The sequence below is a fragment of the Lontra canadensis genome, unplaced genomic scaffold, assembly GCF_010015895.1.
Source record: "Lontra canadensis isolate GAN:19392208 unplaced genomic scaffold, GSC_riverotter_1.0 scaffold67, whole genome shotgun sequence".
NCBI classification, from domain to species: domain Eukaryota; kingdom Metazoa; phylum Chordata; class Mammalia; order Carnivora; family Mustelidae; genus Lontra; species Lontra canadensis.
This window is the reverse complement of record NW_022631061.1, coordinates 9,350,545-9,371,705: the sequence shown is the minus strand read 5'-3', so window position 1 is coordinate 9,371,705 and position 21,161 is coordinate 9,350,545. Positions and strand designations below refer to the sequence as shown.

Sequence of the window (21,161 nt, the reverse complement as noted above, 5' to 3'; positions counted from 1 at the left end):
CCACGTGAGACTGTGGTTTCCAGAATTTATATAAGCACCAGATACTTTTCAGCAAGAATGTTGTCATTCATATTGCTCTAGGTTTTGATGAGAGAGGGAACGTTTATCCACAATTATTTAAATTTGGCAGTATTATGCCCAAAATATTGTAGTTCACTGTTGTTTTAATTTGCCTGTCCCTGACTATAGTGAGGAAGATCACTCCATGTTTCTTTCTGAGCTTTTGATTTTATTCTATGAAACTTTAGTTTGTAATTGTCCATTTGTTCATGGGGGTATTTTAAAAACTTTATTTTCAGTTTATAGGTTCTCTTTGTATGACATGAACATTAAGTACGTTTCATATATAGCAAATTTGTTTTCCCATAGTTAACTTTGTGACTTTATTTATGGTATCTTTGGTCATTCTTCTCAAGAACTGTGTAATAAAATATGTGGTCTTCTATTCTGTGTTTCCAGTCTTGCTTCAGGAGTTCTTCCTAACCCTGGGGCTATCCAATTATTTTTTCAAATTCTTTTCTAAAATTGTGTTACTTTTTCTTTTTTACATTTAAATATGTACTCCATCTCAAATTTATTATCATAAAATGAGATAGGGATCAATTTTGTTTGTTTGGGGAGAGAATTGTTTCAGTGCCATGTAATGTGTGAACCACGTTTTCCAACTGAATAGAAATTCCAATTTTTCACACATGAAGTTCCTATATATAATAAGCTTAATTTTGGTCAAAACTCTATTCAACTAATTTATATTTCTTGTGGTATTCTCTTGTCATATTCTCATATCATAGTCTCCATTTTAAAATTTTTATAATTCATGGCTATATATTCCTCCATGTTAACTAAGAAAAGAATTTTATCAAGTTATAAATGAAAGACCATAAGTAGAAAAGATCCCAAGTGAAATGTTATTAAATGTATATATTTTTTGAGGCAGTTGGCATAATTAAGATATTAATTATTAAGAAACACATTTCCTCATATTTTTATCTTATTTTATGCCTCATGTTTTACTGTTTCTTCTTATAAGTTTTATTAATTATTCATTAATTTTTGTTCATAAGTATTGCATATTTTGTCACTATTAGTAATGACCAATTGTTCTTTCTATATGTAATCAAGTCTGATTATAACTTATGTTGCTAATAGAATATGGATTTTTGTATATGAATCTTGTATTAAGCTTTACTAATGTTTCTTAGAGTCCCTCAGCTTTTCAAAATATATGACCATTTATCTGCCAAATGGAGACAAATCTGTGTTTTGTTTTAGTATTTTTACTGGTATTTTATTTCCTAATCTTATTGCTTTAGGCAGAAACTCCAAAATGGTGAATAATAATGTTGAACAGAAACATTTAACCTATTTCTAATTTTAAGAGGAAAACCTTTCACTCTTTATCATGAAGTTTTCTATCAGTTTTTGGTAAATACTTTTTCTCGTAGTTAGGAACAGGGGTGGATTTTACCAAACACCCTTTCATATACAGCATTATCACACTTAAAAAATACTGGAAAGTTTTGGAAACACTTTACATTGGCACTCATAAATTCATTCATTCATTCAATAAGTGTTTATTGGCTCATGTGCCCTTGTTTATTATTCATGTGCCAGCACGGGAGCCATGTTGGGAAACCTACACAGTCCCTGCCCCCAGGGAGCTTACATTCCAATGCAGGGACAAACAGTCCTGGTGGATGTGTATTAAGCTCCCACCAAGGGCCATGCACTGTTCTAAGTGCTTTACTGCACAAACCAGCTAGTTCTCCTAACAGTGCTACAGTACGTACTTTATCAGCCCATTTTACAGTTAACGAAAGTGAAGCACAAAGAGATGAAGTAACTTGGCCACTGCCACCCAGCTAGTGCAAGGTAAAACCTCTTTGTAAACCCAGGCACAGTGACTCCATATTCCATGCAAATATACAGATGGGAATGAATGACAGTGAAAAATATAGTGATAATCAAAAGCAATTACATTTCTGAAATAAAACCCTATTTTTACACCATGTTTTATTCTTTTCATACACTGTTGAATTGAAGTTGGTAATAATTATTGTAGTGGTCTTTCTAGAGAATTTTAACTTCATTTTCATTTTCCTTTTGATCTTTGATGTTTGTTTGTTTGTTTGTTTTAGAAGAGGATTTCTTCCTTTGTTAACACCAAAATTTTTGGTTATTTATTGCTTCTTTAAAATACCGAAGTAGGAGGGGTGTCTGGGTGGCTCAGTAGGTTAAGCATCTGACTCTTTTTTTTTTTTTTTAAGATTTTATTAATTTATTTGAGAGAGAGAGAGAAAAAATAAATGAGTGGTGGAGAGGGCAGAGGGAGAGAGAGAGAGAGAAAGCAGCAGACTCCCCACTGAGCAGGAAGTCTGATGTGGGTCTCCATCCCAGGACCCAATCCCAGGACCCAGAGATCATAACCTGAGCTGAAGGCAAAAGCTTAACCGACTGAGCCACCCAGGTTCCCCTAAGCATCAGACTCTTGATTTTGGCTCAGGTCATGATCTCATGGTTGTGAGATGGAGCCCATGTCAGGCTCTGCATTCAGGGGGAGTTTGCTTCTCTCTCTCTCTCTCTGCCCTTCCCCTTGCTCTTTCTCTCTCTCTTCAATAAATAAATAAATCTTAAAAATAAATAAATAAAATACAAAAGTAGGGGTGCTTTGCTAGCTCAGTTAGGGAGCTTATGACTCTTGATATCTGGGTTGCTGTTTAAGCCCCATGTTAAGCACAGAGGCTACTTAAAATAAATAAATTAACTAAAATAAAATTATAATTACTTAAAAAAATACAAAAGTAGGGGTGCCTGGGTGGCTCAGTTGGTTCAACATCCAACTCTTGGTATCAGCTCAGGTCTTGATTTCAGGGTGGTGAGTTCAAGTCCTGCTCTGGGCTTGGAACCCACTTAAATTAAAAAAAAATAATAATAAAGGTAAGAACTGACACCAAGAAAATAAACAATAAGTATAAAATAATATGGAAGCCCAAACTAATACTATTATTATTCATGATAATAATGTCATTAATGTGATATTATTATTAATAAACCAGTTGCTCCTCATTAAAAGAGGCCCACATGCATATAACTAAATGAAGGAAAATCTATGTTATTTATATGAAACTCAGTAAAAACAAAAGTATGTTTTTTCTCCTTATTGTCCAACCTCAAATCCTACCCACCAATTCCTAGGTTACAGTGAAATAGTTTAAAACTGAATTCCAAACTATTTTCGGATATTCTCTTTCTGTCTTTTCTGTTTCAAGTATCTTTACTGATTAACTGTATTACCAAACCCAGGCACCATACAAATAAACATTTGAGTTAACTCCAGTATTGCAAGATTGATTGCTCAAACTATTTCTTCCTACCTACCTGGAGGTGAATCACTTAATATTTGTTTATAATATTTTCTGAAAAATTTGCTCCTATAAGACAAATGGGTGATGTAACTTCTGAATTCTATTATAACTCATATGCTTTTTATCCTAACAGGAGAGAGGTGGCTAGATGCAGTATTCTTGACTCATATTCACTTTACTAAAAATTGTATATAGATACAATGACATGTCTTGCAGATGTTAATGGGAGAAAATAAGGGGTTTGATATTAGTTGCATCTCCATTGTTACCCACTCATTCTATAGATCTGATGATTTCACATTTTTCTTTTCTTTCTTCCTTTCTTTTTTTTTTTTTTTTTTTTTTAGGTCTTAGAAGTCTGGAATATTTTTTTTTTTAACCCTTCAAAGTCTGGGGTATCAACAGGATGTGTCTAATCATATGTCATTGTTTTCATTGTTTCAGCCAAAGACCTGATGAACCCTCTCAGTGTACAGACCCAACATTTCCTTAGAATAGGAAAAATTCCCTTGCTATTTGTGCCTTATTTTTTGGTTATCTTCTCTCCATCTGTTCTTTATTTTCCCCTTAAACATCATTTATTTACATGTTAAGTCTTCAGGATTTCCCCCTAAATTTCCAGAATTTTCCCTCATAAAGTTAACATCTGTGTGTGTGTGTTTGTGTGTTTGTGTTGTGATCTGTTTGTTCCACTTAACATTCTAGGACATTTGTAACTATAGAACATTCTATCTTTGAATAAAGATGGAAAATGTATTTTTTATTTCAAAAATAATGCTTTCTTTCTTTTCTTTCCAGACACCTTTCAAATTCTTTAATTACCTCTCCTAAGAAACAACTCTCTGGTTAATGCTTTCTAGTTAAAATTCTCATTTGAGTTTTCCAATTCCAATTAAGGCAGACCTGAAGATCTTCTTAACTTGGGGATGCAATAGATAAAATTCAAGGATATCTATGAACTAAGATGAAATGGGAAAAAAAAAACACACATCTTTATTTTTACTAACTTCTAAATGGAATATATATTTTCCTTCGATTATGAAATAAGCCAAAAAAATTAGTTTTGCTAGAAATTCTCATGTCTTTGTCAAGAGCAGAAATCATAGGTATTTTCCCATCATATTACCATTTTACCATATACCTCATATATTTACATGTTGGTCATTACTTCAAAATTAGTCTAATTACCTGCCAATAGATCTTTGTATTTAATACATTAATAGAAAAGAATATATGTTACTACCTCACGTATTTGTCTTTAAATAGATTTTAAATATATTTAAGTACTTTTTGCTATATAATACTATGCATTTATGTTTAGAAACATTCTTCTTTCTGAATAAGGGTCCCCAGGCTGCTCCATATTTTGTGAGGTACACGAAAACTGGAGAACCCCTGATTTTGAGTCATATGTGCATAATAGTGTCTGATTCCTGTTAAGCTGTTTTTTGCAATTATTTTCTGGATTAAGGTTTCATTAGAAGTCAGATCAAACTATTAGTGTCTTCAAGACTTCAACCACTCAGAAGTAGGGGAAAGCACAAGAGTCTTTGCTCTTATAGATCAGCTGTGAACATATCGATAAATCATTCGTCCCGTGCTGAGACCAAAAGCAAAGGGAATTTCTTTTTCTGCACAGTAGAATTTTGGATTCTGTTTAGTCTTTCCAGGCAAGAGTATGGGCCTAAAGTAATAAGGTTGACTTTGTTTAGATAAGATTATAATCTAACCATTCATTTATTCATCCATCTGTCTATTTATTCATTCATGTATTTATTCATATGACAACTATTTGGTTTTTGTGCATGTGGGTGTGGTGTGTGAAAATTTCAAATTCTAAATAACTGATATCTAATGAATTTTTAAACATAACTCTGAGTTGAAACTCCCTTATGCTGATTTGAGTTAGACTGAGTATATGAAAGAGATAAATTTAATATTTATAATCCTGAGCTTTAAAAAATGAAAGTTTTGATACATTAGATAAAAATATTGATGCTAAAAGCAAGATGATACTAAAGAATTCAACAAGTTTTTATTGAAGCACTTAAAAAAAAGCCTCATAAATTTTCTATTATTGTGCCATCAACTGGAATTTTTAAAAAGTGATTGAACCATAGAAATTTCATGTTAGAGTTGGGTATTGTTTTTCATATAGCAGATATATTGGGAGGAATTCACAAGCTAATTAACTAATTAAGAGTAGTGCCAGAATAGAATGTGGATCTATTTAGTCAGTGATTTAGGACACTCTAAATACTATAATACAAGTAAGTTTCTTTTACTCATTTTATACAACCCACTATAATAAATGCTAAATTAAGGAAATAGGTACTCTTAAATTGGATGAATGTTACTCTAGGATGAATTTCTCTCCTAGAAATTTATATTTCAGTATTGACAGTTCAAAAACGTCTATCTTAGTGGCAAAGAGACATTTCTATATTTGGGTAGAATATCATACTTTGGACTTTAAACTATATGCCTCAGATTGGTGCTGAATCACTTCAAGGTGAAGATTTTGAATAAATTTGAGAAAAGCAATCTACTTACAAGTTAATGGATTCTTTGTGTCTTCACACTTTTAATGTTATGTGGCATGAAAATAATTCCATTAATAATGTAACTAGTGTTATGGTAAGGTTGACAAAAAGCATTGAACAAATATTCATTAATAGAGCTTAGACCAGAGATCCTTCCAGTTCTGCAATATAAGAAACAACTTTTCCTTGGTTTTTGATACTCTTTTAATTGCATGTTCTACTTTGTTGTGGATTATTAAGTGAAATATGCCATTCAACCACTTGAATTTATATTTTAAAAAGGGCATGTATGTGTGTTGTTTGGTTATTAGTGATGTATTTATTTTTATGCTTGTATATTTGCCTGGGTGTAATGCTTTTATGTCTATAGATTTTACTTCAGCTAAAAGTCACGCATGGTGTGATTTTTCATCTGCAGGTTTCGTCTACAGGCTCATGATATTCACATCTGTCCTTAAATACGCCAGATGGCAAATTTTAAAAAAAATTGAAAAAAACACCTATGTTTCTATCAAAATCATGTTTAGGTAATAGCTACTGAGTACCTATGGTGACCTATTTATTTATTTTAATGTTGGGAGCTTTGCTCTTCACCCATAACATTGGAACCACGAAAGGAAAGAGAGAGAGAGAGAGAGTTAAATGTTGAAGATACTCAATAAAGCAAAGAAGAGTTATTGGGACAGAAAGTAGATTGGTTAGAAATGAAATACGAAAAAGGGGAAGCAAGCTCATTTTCTGAATTTTCTAAAAGTTTCTGAGATCCAATGTCTCACATTGCTGACTTTTAAAAAGTTCTGAATATTTAATAGATAACAAAGTTGTATCAACTTACAAATGCCTGGGCTACCAGAGCAAAAAACTAAGGGGTATATTTTACCTTTCATTTTCTCTCACCTTCTGTGATTGACTGTGATTGGGTCCTTTGCATTGGAGCTGGTTTCAGTTACTCACTGGAAAGCTCAGAAATCTGATTCCATGACGTCACCCAGGAAATGACAGTCACAATGAGTATCATAGTCTGCAACACATACCATTAGGCACTTCGTTAAGTGGAAAAAGGAATAGCAGCCCAAATATTCTAACATTTCTATAAGAACCATTTATATCTGCACTTTTCTGCTCCCAGTATATTTGCTACTTGTTAAGGAAAGTAAAATGTTGCAGAGTACTAAATTCTTGTTAATACTGAATGAAAGTCACCAAATAATTCTTAACGTCTACAACATATTTTTTTACAGTTAATAGTTTATGCTAACTCTACTGCCCCATTATAAAGAATATAAAGCAGAAACACTATCCTGAGATTTTGGCGAGCACTTGGAAAATTTTCAGAACACTTAAAACTTGGTGAGCATCTGATATGATGTTGCAAACATTTGTTTCTTGTTTTTCTGAGTATTTCACATGGTACCTATTATGGTGCTGGATTTATAGTAAGTTAGTAAACATTTGATTCAGTTTGCTGAGAGATCTGGGAATGTGTCAAGTATGGCAATCTTCTGTTTGAGGGAGTGGACTGTTTCACCTTCATTTTTCTTAATTTCTCAGAGTCTAATGTTGCACCAGATAATGGAGTCAATAAATATTCATTGATTGATGTACTAGTGGATATTAAATCAAAGTAGTTATAAACCATGGAAGTATGTTAAGAAAGGGAATTGTCTGAGAGATTAATATTTTGGAAAATTTATCTTTGCAAAGTGGAGGGAAAGAATTAAAGGTCCTCAAGACCTGTATTTTCTCATTATTTAGAATAATTTGTATTTTATATTAATACCTTTTATAAAACCTTCATGTCCCCCTTTTGCTTTACCAAGGCTTCTGTTCTATTAGCTGGTTAAGTAAAGAGCCTTTTGCTCCACACTTTCCTTTCTCTCAATCTCTCCTCTTATTCTTTTTTTCTTTTCAGAACATTTTAAAATTTATATTTTCCTAACTTTGCATTGATCTTTGATTAACTGTTATATACATTTAGCGCCCCTCATTTGTCCTTTCCTCAGTTCCCCATCAACTTGTCCCACAGTAGATTCCTCAGGAGGGACATTGTAAGCCTAGCATTTCCTGAATCCTTGCACATTTAAAACTGTCTTTTCTAAATGAAACTAGATGAACTGAATAACTTCCCCAAAAATGCAGTTTTTATTAACAGACCCTATTATTGATAGAAAAGCCAAGATATTTATTATGCAATAAATAGGAAAATTACTCAGTATCCCATAAAAGAATAGCAGGCACTCAGGGTTTTCACAGAATAATTTTGAACTTTCAAAGATCAAATAATTTCAGTGTTACTTATTTTTTCCCCCACAATATGGAAAATGGATCGATCACATTTTGGATTCTTCAAGAAGCAGATAAAGTTGGGTTTTTTTTAATTCATTTATTTGAGAGAGATAGAGAGAGAAAGAGAAAGAGAGAGAGAGAAAACACAAGCAGAAGGGAGAAGCAGAGGGAGAGGGAGAAGCAGGCTCCCCGCTGAGCTGGGAACCTGCCTGACATGGGGGCTTGATCCCAGAACCGGGGGATCATGACCTGAGTCAAAGGCCGATGCTTGACTGAATCACCCAGGCGCCCCAAGAGGCAGATAAAATGAGATGATTGCAGAAGTTTTATTGGAAAATAACATTTTGAAAGTAAAAGGGAAGAAAGCAAGATTGAGAAGGGGAAGCCATCAGACCATGACCCAGAACTGACAAAAATCCTTGCCAGTGTAAAGGGGAACTCAGAGAAAAATTATCTACTAGAGATGTCCCATACTGGGTGGAAATAGCTAGGTCCTTGTCAACCTACTTATTCAGTCTACTGTCCAGGGCTCCAAAATTGAGGAAGAACCTGAAGAGGTAGACAGCTGGAGTCTATTAATGCACTGCCAAGTAGGCAGTGAATCCTCTCTTGAAGAAAGATCTGAGGGGGCGCCTGGGTGGCTCCGTCAGTTAAGCCTCTGCCTTCAGCTCAGGTCATGATCCCAGTGTCCTAGGATCGAGCCCCACATCAGGCTCCCTGCTCAGCAGGGAGTCTTCTTCTCCCTTTCCCTCTGCTTGGACTCTCTGTCTCAAAGGAATAAATAAAATCATAAAAACAAAAAACAAACAAACAAAAAAAAACCAAAGAAAGAAAGAAAGAAAAATAAGAAAGCTCTGAATGGCACATCTCCCTGTATTCCAAAGGAAGAGAGAATCCATATATTTTTTATGAAGCAAACATAATATTCATACCAAAATTTGATGAAGACAGCATAGTAAAGATTATAAATCAATCTCACTTATGAACATTGGTATAACAATTCTAAATAAAAATATTACACATTTGAGCAAAAGGAATTCATTTCAGGAAAGCTAGAATGTTTCAATAGTAAAAAATTGATTTATTTAATTAGCCACATTTTTAGGAGTAAGAGGTTCAATTATATAATCATCTCCATGGAAAAGGCCTTAGAAATTCAACACCCATCCTTGATAATAAATAAAAAATTCAAAATGATTTCTTGACATAATGAATGGCATAAACAAATAGGTAGATATATAGATTGATCGGTAGATAATTGACAAAACCAAGTATAATTTGTGATAGTCATGAAAATTGCTATAACTACTTGAGAAAAATATTTGACCCAAAATTGCATTCTTAGATATGTATTAGCAGACACAGACAAAAATATGCATAGAAACGGTATTCTTAGCTACAAGTGGAAACTAGAAATCACACAAATGTTATCAACAAGAGAATATTAAATAAACTGTGCTATCTTCATAAATCAAAATATTATGCAGAATGGAATTTACAAAAAAGATTGCTTCTAACAATAATAAAGTATTTCAAAGAGCTAATGTTGTCCAAAGAAAGCTAGATGTAAAAAGTATATACTTTAGGATTCATTTATATAAAGTGAACATGTGTGTGTGAAAGTGATCTCTGGCGATAGCGTTTAGGTTTGTGATTATAAAATGTAGCAACTGGGAGGTGACAAGAGGAAGGTTCCTGAGCTGCACACCGTCTCCTGGATTATAATCTGTATTGTGTCACACAGTGCACACATATTTTAAAAATACATCAAGCTTCACATTAACAGTTGTGCATTTTAATGAAGGTATGTTATACCTCAATAAGTTCAAAGTGAATAATTATTGCAATTAAACACTAAAATAAAGGAAGAATCTATGGGTCCATAGGAATACTCAGTAGTAAAAAGGAGAAGAGGGCATAGTTTTACATATAGAGGAATACAAGCTAATAAACGTAGACCTGATAATAGAGTAAGATAACCTCCAATTTTCAAACACTATGTAATCATTGGTGAAGGCATGTAATTAGTACTGAATAACAGGCAATTTTTTAAGTGTTTTTGTTTGATCACTATTTTTCTTAATGGAATGGGAGAAACGCCAGAACCTGGGTCTAAGACATGCATAAACACTGAAGTGTGCCTGCCTAGCTGGCTGGTCAGAGGTGCCACAGACTCCTGCATGAAGGACGCCTAAGGCCAAACAGTCCCCAGGTTCGAGGGGTCCCTGTCCAGCTGGGCATCAAACAACTGATGGTAAAGACAACGTATAATATATTATTGAATTCAGAACACATTTTAGAGTAAGAGGTAACTCTAAGATAATTAAAATTATATAACTTAAAAATAGTTATTTATTGACCATTGAATTATTATATTATATATAAAACAGTTTCATTCAAGGGTGCCTGGATGGCTCAGTTGGTTAAGCATCTGCCTTTGGCTCAGATCATGACTCCAGGGTCCTGGGATCAAGACCCACATCAGGCTCCCTGCTCAGCGGGGAACCTTCTTCTCCCTCTCCCTCTGCCTATTGCTCCCCCACCCTCTCTCTGTCAAATAAATAATGAAATCTTAAAAAAAAAAAGTTTCATTAAAAATTATTTTCTAAAATAATTGCTTATAAAAGATATAATTAGTGACATCCATATATTTAAAGAATTAAAAATTCACAATGATTTTTTACTATTAAGACTCATGAACAGAGTATTTATTTTTGGTATATTTTATCAGTTATTTTGCCATCTCTCTTTCTAATACTATGACACTGACATCCTCCTGAAATATAAATGCTTTTTAATATGACCATATTATACTTATTTTTTCATATAAGTTTGCTGAAATATTCTTCAAAGTTGCATTTTATGGTTAATAAATTTAAAATTATTTTTAATTAAAATAACTTTTAAAATAGCTTTAACAACTACAGAAATCTAGAACGAAATTCTACTGAATCCAGAAAACCCCTCCAAATTGCAGCTATCACTTAAATATACATTTAATACAGGAACTTATTTATGCTGTTTTTGTTTTTCCTCATGTCTGCCATAGAAAACCTTGAAGTATAGTTACTTAAAAGGTTAATTCTTGTTTAATTTTAATTAGGGGCATTTTTCTCTTTGTAATAAATACATAGTTAAATTTTCAATTATGTAATATTGAAAGTGTAAGATAGTTACTTAAAAAATAATGAGGTATGTATTGATCCTGCTTGAACATACAGTGCTACCTCAACAGTGTTATTTCGAATTTTATAATAAGTAAGTACTATCTTTTATCAACTGATTGAATATATTTTAAATAATATTTAAATAGATAACTAAATCTCATTATTCTTTAAAGAGTGTTTCTTATAAAACAAACAGATATTCTATTTTTTAAAGATTTTATTTGTTTATTTGACAGAGAGACATAGCAAGAGAGGGAACACAAGCAGGGGGAATGGGTGAGGGAGAGGCAGGCTTCCTGTGGGTCAGGGAGCCTGATGCAGGGCTCGATCCCAGGACCCTGGGATCATGACCTGAGCCTAAGTTAGCAGTTTAAGGACTGAGCCACCCAGGTGCCCCCAAATAGAGATTCTAAATGGTCAAATAAGTTAAGAAGCACACAGGCTTAATTATTCTCATATAAAGATAAATCTCTACTTAAAAATAGTCTAATTAAGGTTTCATATGAGTTTTGTTTTTCTCTATGTAGTTTTGATTTTGATCCTTTTATGGTTTCCTTTTTAGTTTACAGTGTATTTTATACAGTACATGGGTCATCATTTTTTCTGCCATGTCTTTTTAACTTATCCTTATACAGCATTTATTTTCATAGATGCCTCTTTATGCCCACAGGAAGAACTATTAAACCAAACACTGGGCAGCGGTGTGGTGTGGTGGAATACACACAGGCTTGGGGGTCAGGTGGACCCTGGTGCAAACAGTGGGTCTTGCACTTACGCACTGAAGGTTCCCAGCTAGAAAGTGTGAATAATTGTGAGGGTTAAGGCACTTAGCAGATGTTGACTAAATAGTGCCTATTACAGCATTTTCATCATTACTATTCCGAGAGGAAAACCCAAAGGAAATGGTGCATGAACACACCGGTGACCTGATTCATTGGGAACCATTTGTTTATTTCTGATACAATGGTGACAGAGCACTTGTGGTCCTCTGGAAAACAGACCATAAAGTGATAGATGAAAGCAGAAAGCAGGAGGCTAGCCTTCTTACATTCTGCTGCCACCGTTAATCATTCACTTGGTTTTAGAAATGCAGAAGATCAAACAACAGACAAACAAACAAAAGCAACAGAAGAACTAAAAGACTTCTCTTGCAGAGGAAAAGCTTGGGTTAAAGCAAATGATTAACTATTATTCAGTGTATTTCTGGATTATTTTGGGAGTCCACACTTTGGGGAAAGAAAAGCAAAGACTGGGTGTCAGAAAATAAGTTGGGAGCAAGAAAGTCTTTTACCAAGTAAAGACTTCCCATAGTCACTTATTTTAAGATTTCATAAAATGTCAAAAATTCAGGTTAAACAAATATAATAAGAATAATGTATCATTATATTGGAAAGTTTTTTTTTTTCCCCAAGAATTTTCTTTTGTCTTTCAGCAGGAAAAAAAAAAAAAAAAAGCCATCTCTTTCCTGCAGAAAAGCTTGGCAAAGATTTATGAACTTTGTTCAGCCTCGCTCTAGCACGCTGTTTGAAATTCACTGGCTTGAACAAATGAATAAATATTCATCACCTCGGCTTTCTTCTTTTTTCTAGGTGCCGCCCATACTTCTTGATAAGCAGTTCTCTGAATTCACTCCAGACATTACACCAATCATTTTGGCAGCCCATACAAATAATTACGAAATAATCAAGCTTCTAGTTCAGAAAGGAGTCTCCGTGCCCAGACCCCACGAGGTCCGCTGCAACTGCGTGGAATGCGTCTCCAGCTCGGACGTGGATAGCCTACGCCACTCACGTTCCAGACTCAACATCTACAAGGCCTTGGCCAGCCCCTCCCTCATCGCACTGTCAAGTGAAGACCCTTTTCTCACAGCCTTTCAGCTAAGTTGGGAGCTTCAGGAGCTGAGTAAAGTGGAAAATGAATTCAAGTCGGAGTATGAGGAGCTGTCCCGACAGTGCAAGCAGTTTGCGAAGGACCTATTGGATCAGACAAGGAGTTCCAGAGAACTGGAAATCATTCTTAATTACAGAGATGACAGTAGCCTTATAGAAGAACAAAGTGGAAATGATCTCGCCAGACTCAAATTGGCCATAAAGTACCGTCAAAAAGAGGTGAGTGTTGCCAGACCTTTTTATCAAAATATCATATGATTTAACCACAGTGACGTCAACCGGTACTCTGAAATTATGTTTGGGCTTTAGAGCCTTTTCTACTTATCTGGAAGTGGATGATATTTATGGTTTGCCAGATTAATAATTAGGAAACACATGGAAGAACGGCAAGAAATGGCGTAATAACTGGTGATGGCATTAGGCGAATGTGTTAAGATGTACACATTTACTGTGGTAGAATGGAAAAACCGATGAATTTTAGAATCTCCACGCTGAAAGTTCTGGTTCTACCATTTATAACTCTTGTTCCTTTTCAGATCTCTTTGAGATTGGTTTCCTCATCTGCTTAGTGGATTTAATAGTTATAATATTTTGTTATATGTATTTATTTATACATATAAAATATATTCTTCAGAGATTTGTAGAAGTATAAAATGTGTGGATGTTTATGAAGGCTTTAGTAAATTATAAGTCCTTATGTTAATAAAATACATTATTAGAAGTTATTAATGAAGAAAAAATATTAGTCCAACAGCAGATGTAAGTGTTGAAACCTCTCACATCTGGCTTAGTCTCTTGATTGGTCAGGAATAAGAGATTAAAGATGCCTAGTTGCAGAAGAGTTATAATTTCTCATGAAATTTCCATGATTTGAATATTAAGGAAAGAAAACTCAGAGCTGTCATGCTCATCACCTAGCATAATTGTTTTTGTTTCCATCGTTGAGTTAAGTGAGTTCTCCAAAATCCATTTTACTTCCATCTTCAGAAAATATTGGTTTTATGTTTATTCTTGAATTATAGTAATTATCTATTCTAGGAAATCAATTGGAGAAAAGTATATAAGGTAAGATGAAAAATAAAAAACACTTCTGAATAAAAATGTATTCAGCTTTTTTTGCAGTTGGCCCTAATTATTCTACATTAGCTTTGGCTGCTTTGTCTACTGCTATTTACTAAATATTTAAGGATCAAGATACCTGAATTTACTTCCTTGAGTTTTTCCTGTAGTTCTTGGCCAGTTGTCATTGGAGACTGAAACTAGTTGAAATGATCTTTTCCCCTAACAATGAAGGAAACAGCTTCTTTTGTGTGCATTCCCTCTGATTCCAAAATCACACATGCTAGTTGGAGCCCTGTCAACATTATCAACTAATTTTTTTTAGCCTCTTGTGTTTAGGGCTCAGGGAACTAATATTTTAACAGAACTAGAATAATTTTAATACATAACTATAAAAAATGATGAAAAACTTACTTGATTAGAGATTTTTATGTACTCAATATGACATTTAAAAGTAATAGCATGTACTAGAACTGATAAAATGAGGGGCACCTGGCTGGCTCAGTCTGTGGAGCATGTGACTCCACCTATGGTTGTGAGTTTGAGCCAAACATTGGGTGTAGAGATTACTTAAAAATAAGAAAACCTAAGAAAAAAAAGAAAAAGAGGATAAAATGAGGTGAGATACTGATGTGGTTTAGAATTTGAGCTAGTTCTTCTCAAGTATCTGTTATTAACACAGTTTATGCTTTTCTTTCTTTAGTTTTCTGTGGGGAGAGAGATTTAAGGGATCGACACAGTAATTACAAAGGTCTTTTCCTATGATAAATCTGTCCAGGGTTGATGTTATCCTGTGAATGGTGAGTGAGATGAAATTCCCAGGATGCAGAAATCCACAAAATGAAAGAAAGAACACAGTAGCTGCAACTGGCTTTACTCACCTGTTGCATTTTTGTTTGCTCTGTAGTTGGTGAACCAACCTAGCTCCATTTTATGCCCACCCTGATATGGGTCCTGATATCAGAACCGATTTAACTTTGTCTTTGCCACAATGACTTTTGTGAAAGCACTGGAACAAAATGCTCATTGAGACTTTTACCATACTCTCTGAATGGAATACTATGGTGACATTTAATCAAATGAAGCTCCCAAATTCTTGTCAAAAGTTTGTCCAAGACCAAAAAAAATGTAGTAGGAATTTCTTACATATTAACATATGAGTATATTTTTACCCACAAATCATTTTTATACATTCTATTCATTCATTCATTTCTTCATTCATTAACTCTTTGAACATGTATTTTACCAAACATGCCAGGGATTGCTCAGGGCACTTAGGACTCCATGGAGGTGTGGCTCTGTCCTAGAGCTGATAGTCTATTACAGGGAGACCATAAAATGTTAAATCTATATTGTTCTTAGTCTTGTTTCTGAACCCCTAAAAAGATTCATTCCTACTAAACTTTTTTTCTTTGCCTAGGTTCTTTTGTATATTCCAAAGCATGCTTAACTTCAAAGCCTATTCAACAAAAAGCCACAAATTGAGTCCTTAAAAGTGTCAGAAGGAAAGCTATAGAAAGCGTTTGATCATTTCTAAGACTTCTTTCAAGATGCTTGTACCTTTTGCGAATAAGAAGTTGTGGGAATTGGAGGCTGATCATCCTTAATGATACAACAGGATGAAGGGTGGCTAAAAACACGTAACATGTAACAAGAAAAAAAGAATTAGTAATACCTCTTAAAAGTTACATTTTTAGAAAAGACACTGCATTTGCATTTTCTCTTTTCATCTTTTGAAATGATAATAGAGGGAAAAATTAAAACAGAATTCTTACAGAGTTGTTCTGGAGTATCTTTCATTCAATACTGAAGAAAACATTTCCTTTGGGTTGAACAATTTTTCCAAAGCAAAGTAATACTGGATGACTAATAGCATTAAATCAAGAATAAGGTTTTACTTTGATATAAATTCTTTGAAATCATAGGTCATGTTTTATGAAACATTCCTAAATTATTCAGAAATTATTGACTTCAGAATATTTGATGTAAGATTTTCTAGTAAGATCACGTGTCTTTAATGAAACTCTGCGTTAGCATAAATGTCTTGCCTTATGCCTTTTTACCAGAAGTTTTCCCAGTTTTAGTTTAAAAAAGTTTGTGATTTGTCTTTGGTCCATCTCTTATGTTTTTGGAATGGCTTCTTACTGATCTTCCCATGGCTAAGTCCCACTCACTCTTCCAAACTCATATCAGGTCTCCCCTCTGATAGGGAGGTTCCATGAAGCAGTCCCCCTCCGTACAATCTCTGGGATAAATGCCCTCCTTCCACACATTCTGTTTTGCATTGTATTGTTACATTTCGCCCTTCTCCTCCAGGTATGAGTGTCAGGAACACAGCCGTTATATTTACCAATCATAACTCTGTACTGAAAGGTAGAAGGTGTTCAATATGAACATACCCGAAGTTGCAGAATCTCTTAATTCTGGACGGTTCCCTGCATGTTTCTTTGTCTGATTAAATTGCAGTGTTTAGGTTAATTACCTACTAACAGGCTTCTTATGAATTCCAATATTGAAACAATTCATGTTGCGGGAACTTGATTACAGACTTATTCTGGTAATTTCTGTAATATCATCCAAAAAGAAAGGTCTGCATTAATTGAATATCATGGATATTTTTATAGGCATAGGCAGAAGGATTTTATTGCTTCTATTAATACTTAACTACAAAACCTGCTGTACCTGCTACTGCCTCCACCTAGGTGTCATCATGGTGAATACGAGGTAAATCTGATCCAACCCCAACTTCTAGCCAAGGTCATCTGAGCGTGTGAGTTTATTTCATGACTCAGCTTCTTCATAATTAAGCCAGGCATTTCGACATGAAGGGTTTTTTTGTTTTTGTTTTTTAGTTTTTGCATTGTGATAAAGCATCTGCTTTCTTCAAAGAGTGCAAAGTCTCCTTTTCCTTTCTTTCTTAACCCACTTTTATTTTTTTTCTTCAAAGAGTAATCTCTTTAGTCTCACTCTGAAAAGAGAGCAGGGAAAGTCTACTTCATGAGGGGTAGAAGTCAGCACCCCATTCTAGTGTTACTCTTCAAAATGAAGAGTGTCAAAGGAAAATTGGGAACAAAAAGATAAGCCAGAACCAAGCACCCACCCCCTCGGAACTCAGTCTCCTCCTGTGGATTAGATAAAAGTGAGGTGTGATTGAGGACATATCTTCAACTAGTAACTTGTCCCTTGGTTCCTGATGTAATTTTGGCCGATATAGAGTTTATGGCCATTAAATATCACTTCCATGCTGTCACTGTTCTTGCCTAATATTTGCAGAATCATTGTATGTATTTGGAGACCTTGATGAGTTCCTTAAATACGTTCACAGCAAAGATCTTACCTAGTTTGTTACACATGGCTGTCCACATTGTGAAGGTACTAGTCCACAGTAAAGAACCCTAGATCTTGAATAATAAAAGAAAGCAGTGAAATACATTATTGTGTGAAAGCATTACAATTCAATCTCTTTATAAGCTCTTCAAATTATAGTTAGAAAAAAAATCTCTACATAGTCAACAGCGTATCTTTTTCAATTTAATTTTCTCTTTTGTGAAAGTGTGTCCACAGCTTTGCAACATTAATTTTAAACTTTGGTACTAGCCTAGGTTCTCTCTTATAAATTAATTAATGGAGTTGTTAAAGAAGGAGGAGAAAAAACCAACGTCTAAACAGCCCACTATTCATACCCTTCTTATCTTTTGTTTATCTTGTCAATGGAGCAGCGAGAGAAATGTGAAGAGATTCCTGTCAATCAGATGCCATCCATCATCCTGCATGGTGAACTCAGTTGAATCCAAATATTCCAGCATCAAAGCTCTTCAAATCTCTCAAAATTTATGGTTTCGGTTTCTTGATTTATTCAAAACTCCTTGATATGGAATCAAGAACCAAACCTACTGTCAGAAAGAGAAGACATAGGGAGTAGGTTAGGGGCCAGGGGAACCACGGAGGATAGAACCCTAACACAACCAAGGCATGCCCTGGGTGAGAGAGAAGGAGAGGTGAAGGTGAGGGCATCAGAAGAGTGTTGGGCAAGTGTTGGGAGGAGCAGTTAAATAATAAATGGAGCAGAAACAAAGGAAATTCGTCTTCGTAAAACTGCCTAGGGCTAGACTTTACCTCTATTTCATAAGTTTTATTTTCTATAAATTATTTATTGATAAGTTAATCATGACAGAAATTTTTTAATTCAAATTTTATTTGAAAAGAAGCAATAAATGTTTAAATTTGAACTTGCTACTGTATGAATTTCATATTAAAAATGAATAAAACATACACTCATGTTCTTTATCTACCTGAAATCTACGTGGGAAGCTCCTTCTGGAGATCTGTAGTCAGATGTCATTTTGTGCTTGTGGTAGCCATTGAGGAAAAACAGCATTCTGTGTATGAATTTATTTGGAAACTACCAACCCTCGCAGGTGTACCATTACCTATCTTTACCAAACAATAAAAACAAAAATTTTTTTCAAAAATTAAAAATGAGGGGCACCTGGGTGGCTCGGTGGGTTAAAGCCTCTGCCTTTGGCTCAGGGCATGATCCCAGGGTCCTGGGATTGAGCCCCGAGTTGGGCTCTCTGCTCAGCAGGGAGCCTGCTTCCCCCCTCTCTCTCTGCCTGCCTCCCCCTCTCTCTCTGCCTGCCTCTCTGCCTACTTGTGATCTCCGTCTGTCAAATAAATAAATAAATAAATACATACATACATACATACATACATACTAAAAATAAATCACGGAGAAACCAGTGATAATGTTGCTTCCTGGCTCTTGTATCAGAACCTTGGGATGGCACTGGCAAACAATGGCTTTCTCCTCTTAGATCCAGTAGATTTTGATGGCTGGTCTGCAGCCACGCAAAGCTTGGCTTTTGGGACAAACTAGGCAGAGAAGCTGACCAACTATTATCATTTTATTATTATTATTGACCCATTGATTGTCTTTTGGTCTAATGTTTTCAACCTTTTTCACTCTTGTTCAAATCTGGGGTGTCTGAAATATACCTTTCATAATTTTCTTGTGCCTGGTAAATTCCACATCAAAATATGAATAATTTGGAGGGGAAAATATCTCATACTATAGAGACATTGTCTCATGGACATCACATAACTGTTCTAGAAGAATGGCAAAGAGAGTACTTTTAGGAAGAAAAATAAGAGAAAGTACTGCAGACACTATTCCCCTCCATAACTGAGATCTTTCTGCTGAAGAAACTTGGAGACTCATTTATTTCAGTAAAGCTGATAATGCCTTTGCCTTAGTTTGGTTTACTAATTTAACATGTACTTATTTATTTGAATTGTTTGATATTATTTACCATGTTCCTCTCCTTTCCTTCTCTTCTCTGATTTGAACTGTTTTGAAAACATTTATGCCCTTCAGATCTCTTCTCAAATACCACTGTCTCTGGGAAGCCTTCCCTCGACATATTCCCAAGTCAAAATTAATTGTTGCTTTCTCTTGTTCTGGCAGCTATATTATTGCTCTTTATTTCTTTTCATGTGTTGTTTCTCCATCGGAACTCCTTGCCTTCAGTCTTACCTCCTCCTGCCCGATGCCTACAGCACCGCTGAAGATTTTTTTGTGTCATTTTTTATTCTGTTTTTGTTTTGTTTTTCAAGACAATGCAAGTTCAGAGCTTAGCATACCTCCTGCCGTATTTATCCATGAAAGAGTAGCTAACTATTATTATTTACTATTACTATTATTGTCACTTTTTTTGCTTATCCCCTCATAGACTCCCAATATGAAAGACTATACATATATAGGAAAATGCTATACACGATTCTTTTGTATATGATGCAGCTAAAAGGGTTGACTTTGTCATTAAGTGCTTTAATATTTGTAATGAATGCTCATCTAAGCCTCATGGGTCACATTACACTTTTGAATATCAAAAATAAGTTTATCCTTCTTACAGTCTATTGGTAGAGTCAGTTCTCTGAGCCATTTATATTAAAACATATACTCTCATCAAAAATGTTTATTGTATAAGTTTTATCTCAACTCTTAAGGTCGCCCATATTCTAATGCTTCCATTATAGGCTGGCAAAAGTAATTCATATTGCGTACTATATACTTGATTTGAATTTGTTCTTCTGAGTCGTATGTTTAAATATAGTTTAGGCTTTGATGCCTCTATCCCGCTACACCTCAGAATTGGGAACTGATATCACAGCAGCTTTTATAACAAAATGCCAAGTATACAGTAGGATTCGAATACATGATGCTACACTGAGTGATACAGATAATGACAAGACTTGTAAAAGTTGTAAAAAGAAGCATTCCTCTAGCATAGTTTTTTCTCCCACTCTTCTCCAGAGCACACTCACTGACTGATTCCGGGGCCTCTGCCTCGCCGTGCTCCAGGCATGTTGGCACACGCCCGCTGTTGCTCGGCAAAGGCAATGTGGATCACAGACTCCCTAATGCCTCCGCCCAGCCTCCCACTAGGGACCAAACATTCCCGGACCTGCTTCTGTGTCATGGATGAAGCATAGACCTGCTCAGGACTTGTCAGCCTGACTGACAGAATTATGACAGGTCATTAGGCATTTAATTTAACACTTGGTTTTTAGAGCTTGGAATTCAAATCCCCATGAGGTTTTGTTTTGTTTTGTTTACAACTAATTAAATGACATGAAACCACTTTCTCCGGATTCATATCTGAAAGTGATTGGGTTTTTTGCCACAATTAACATGAAATTGTATATGTCCAAAATGTGTATAAATGTATCCTTTGAAACTGCATTCATTAGAAAGTAATCAATTGATATCTTACAAACCTAAAATAACTAATCTTAATTTTAAATTACAAATGCAAAACATATTCGTTCCTGTATTTTATACTGCTTTAAAAA

General features: G+C 34.7%; 1 protein-coding gene across 1 annotated transcript in view; it reads left to right on the top strand.

Moving 5' to 3' along the window:
* TRPC4 (transient receptor potential cation channel subfamily C member 4) overlaps positions 1–21,161 on the top strand; it is a 195,341-nt gene that overhangs the window by 76,786 nt on the left and 97,394 nt on the right. The window contains exon 3 of the mRNA XM_032880114.1: positions 12,951–13,469. Coding sequence (XP_032736005.1) covers positions 12,951–13,469 — 519 coding nt within the window. The remainder of the gene's footprint in view (positions 1–12,950; positions 13,470–21,161) is intronic.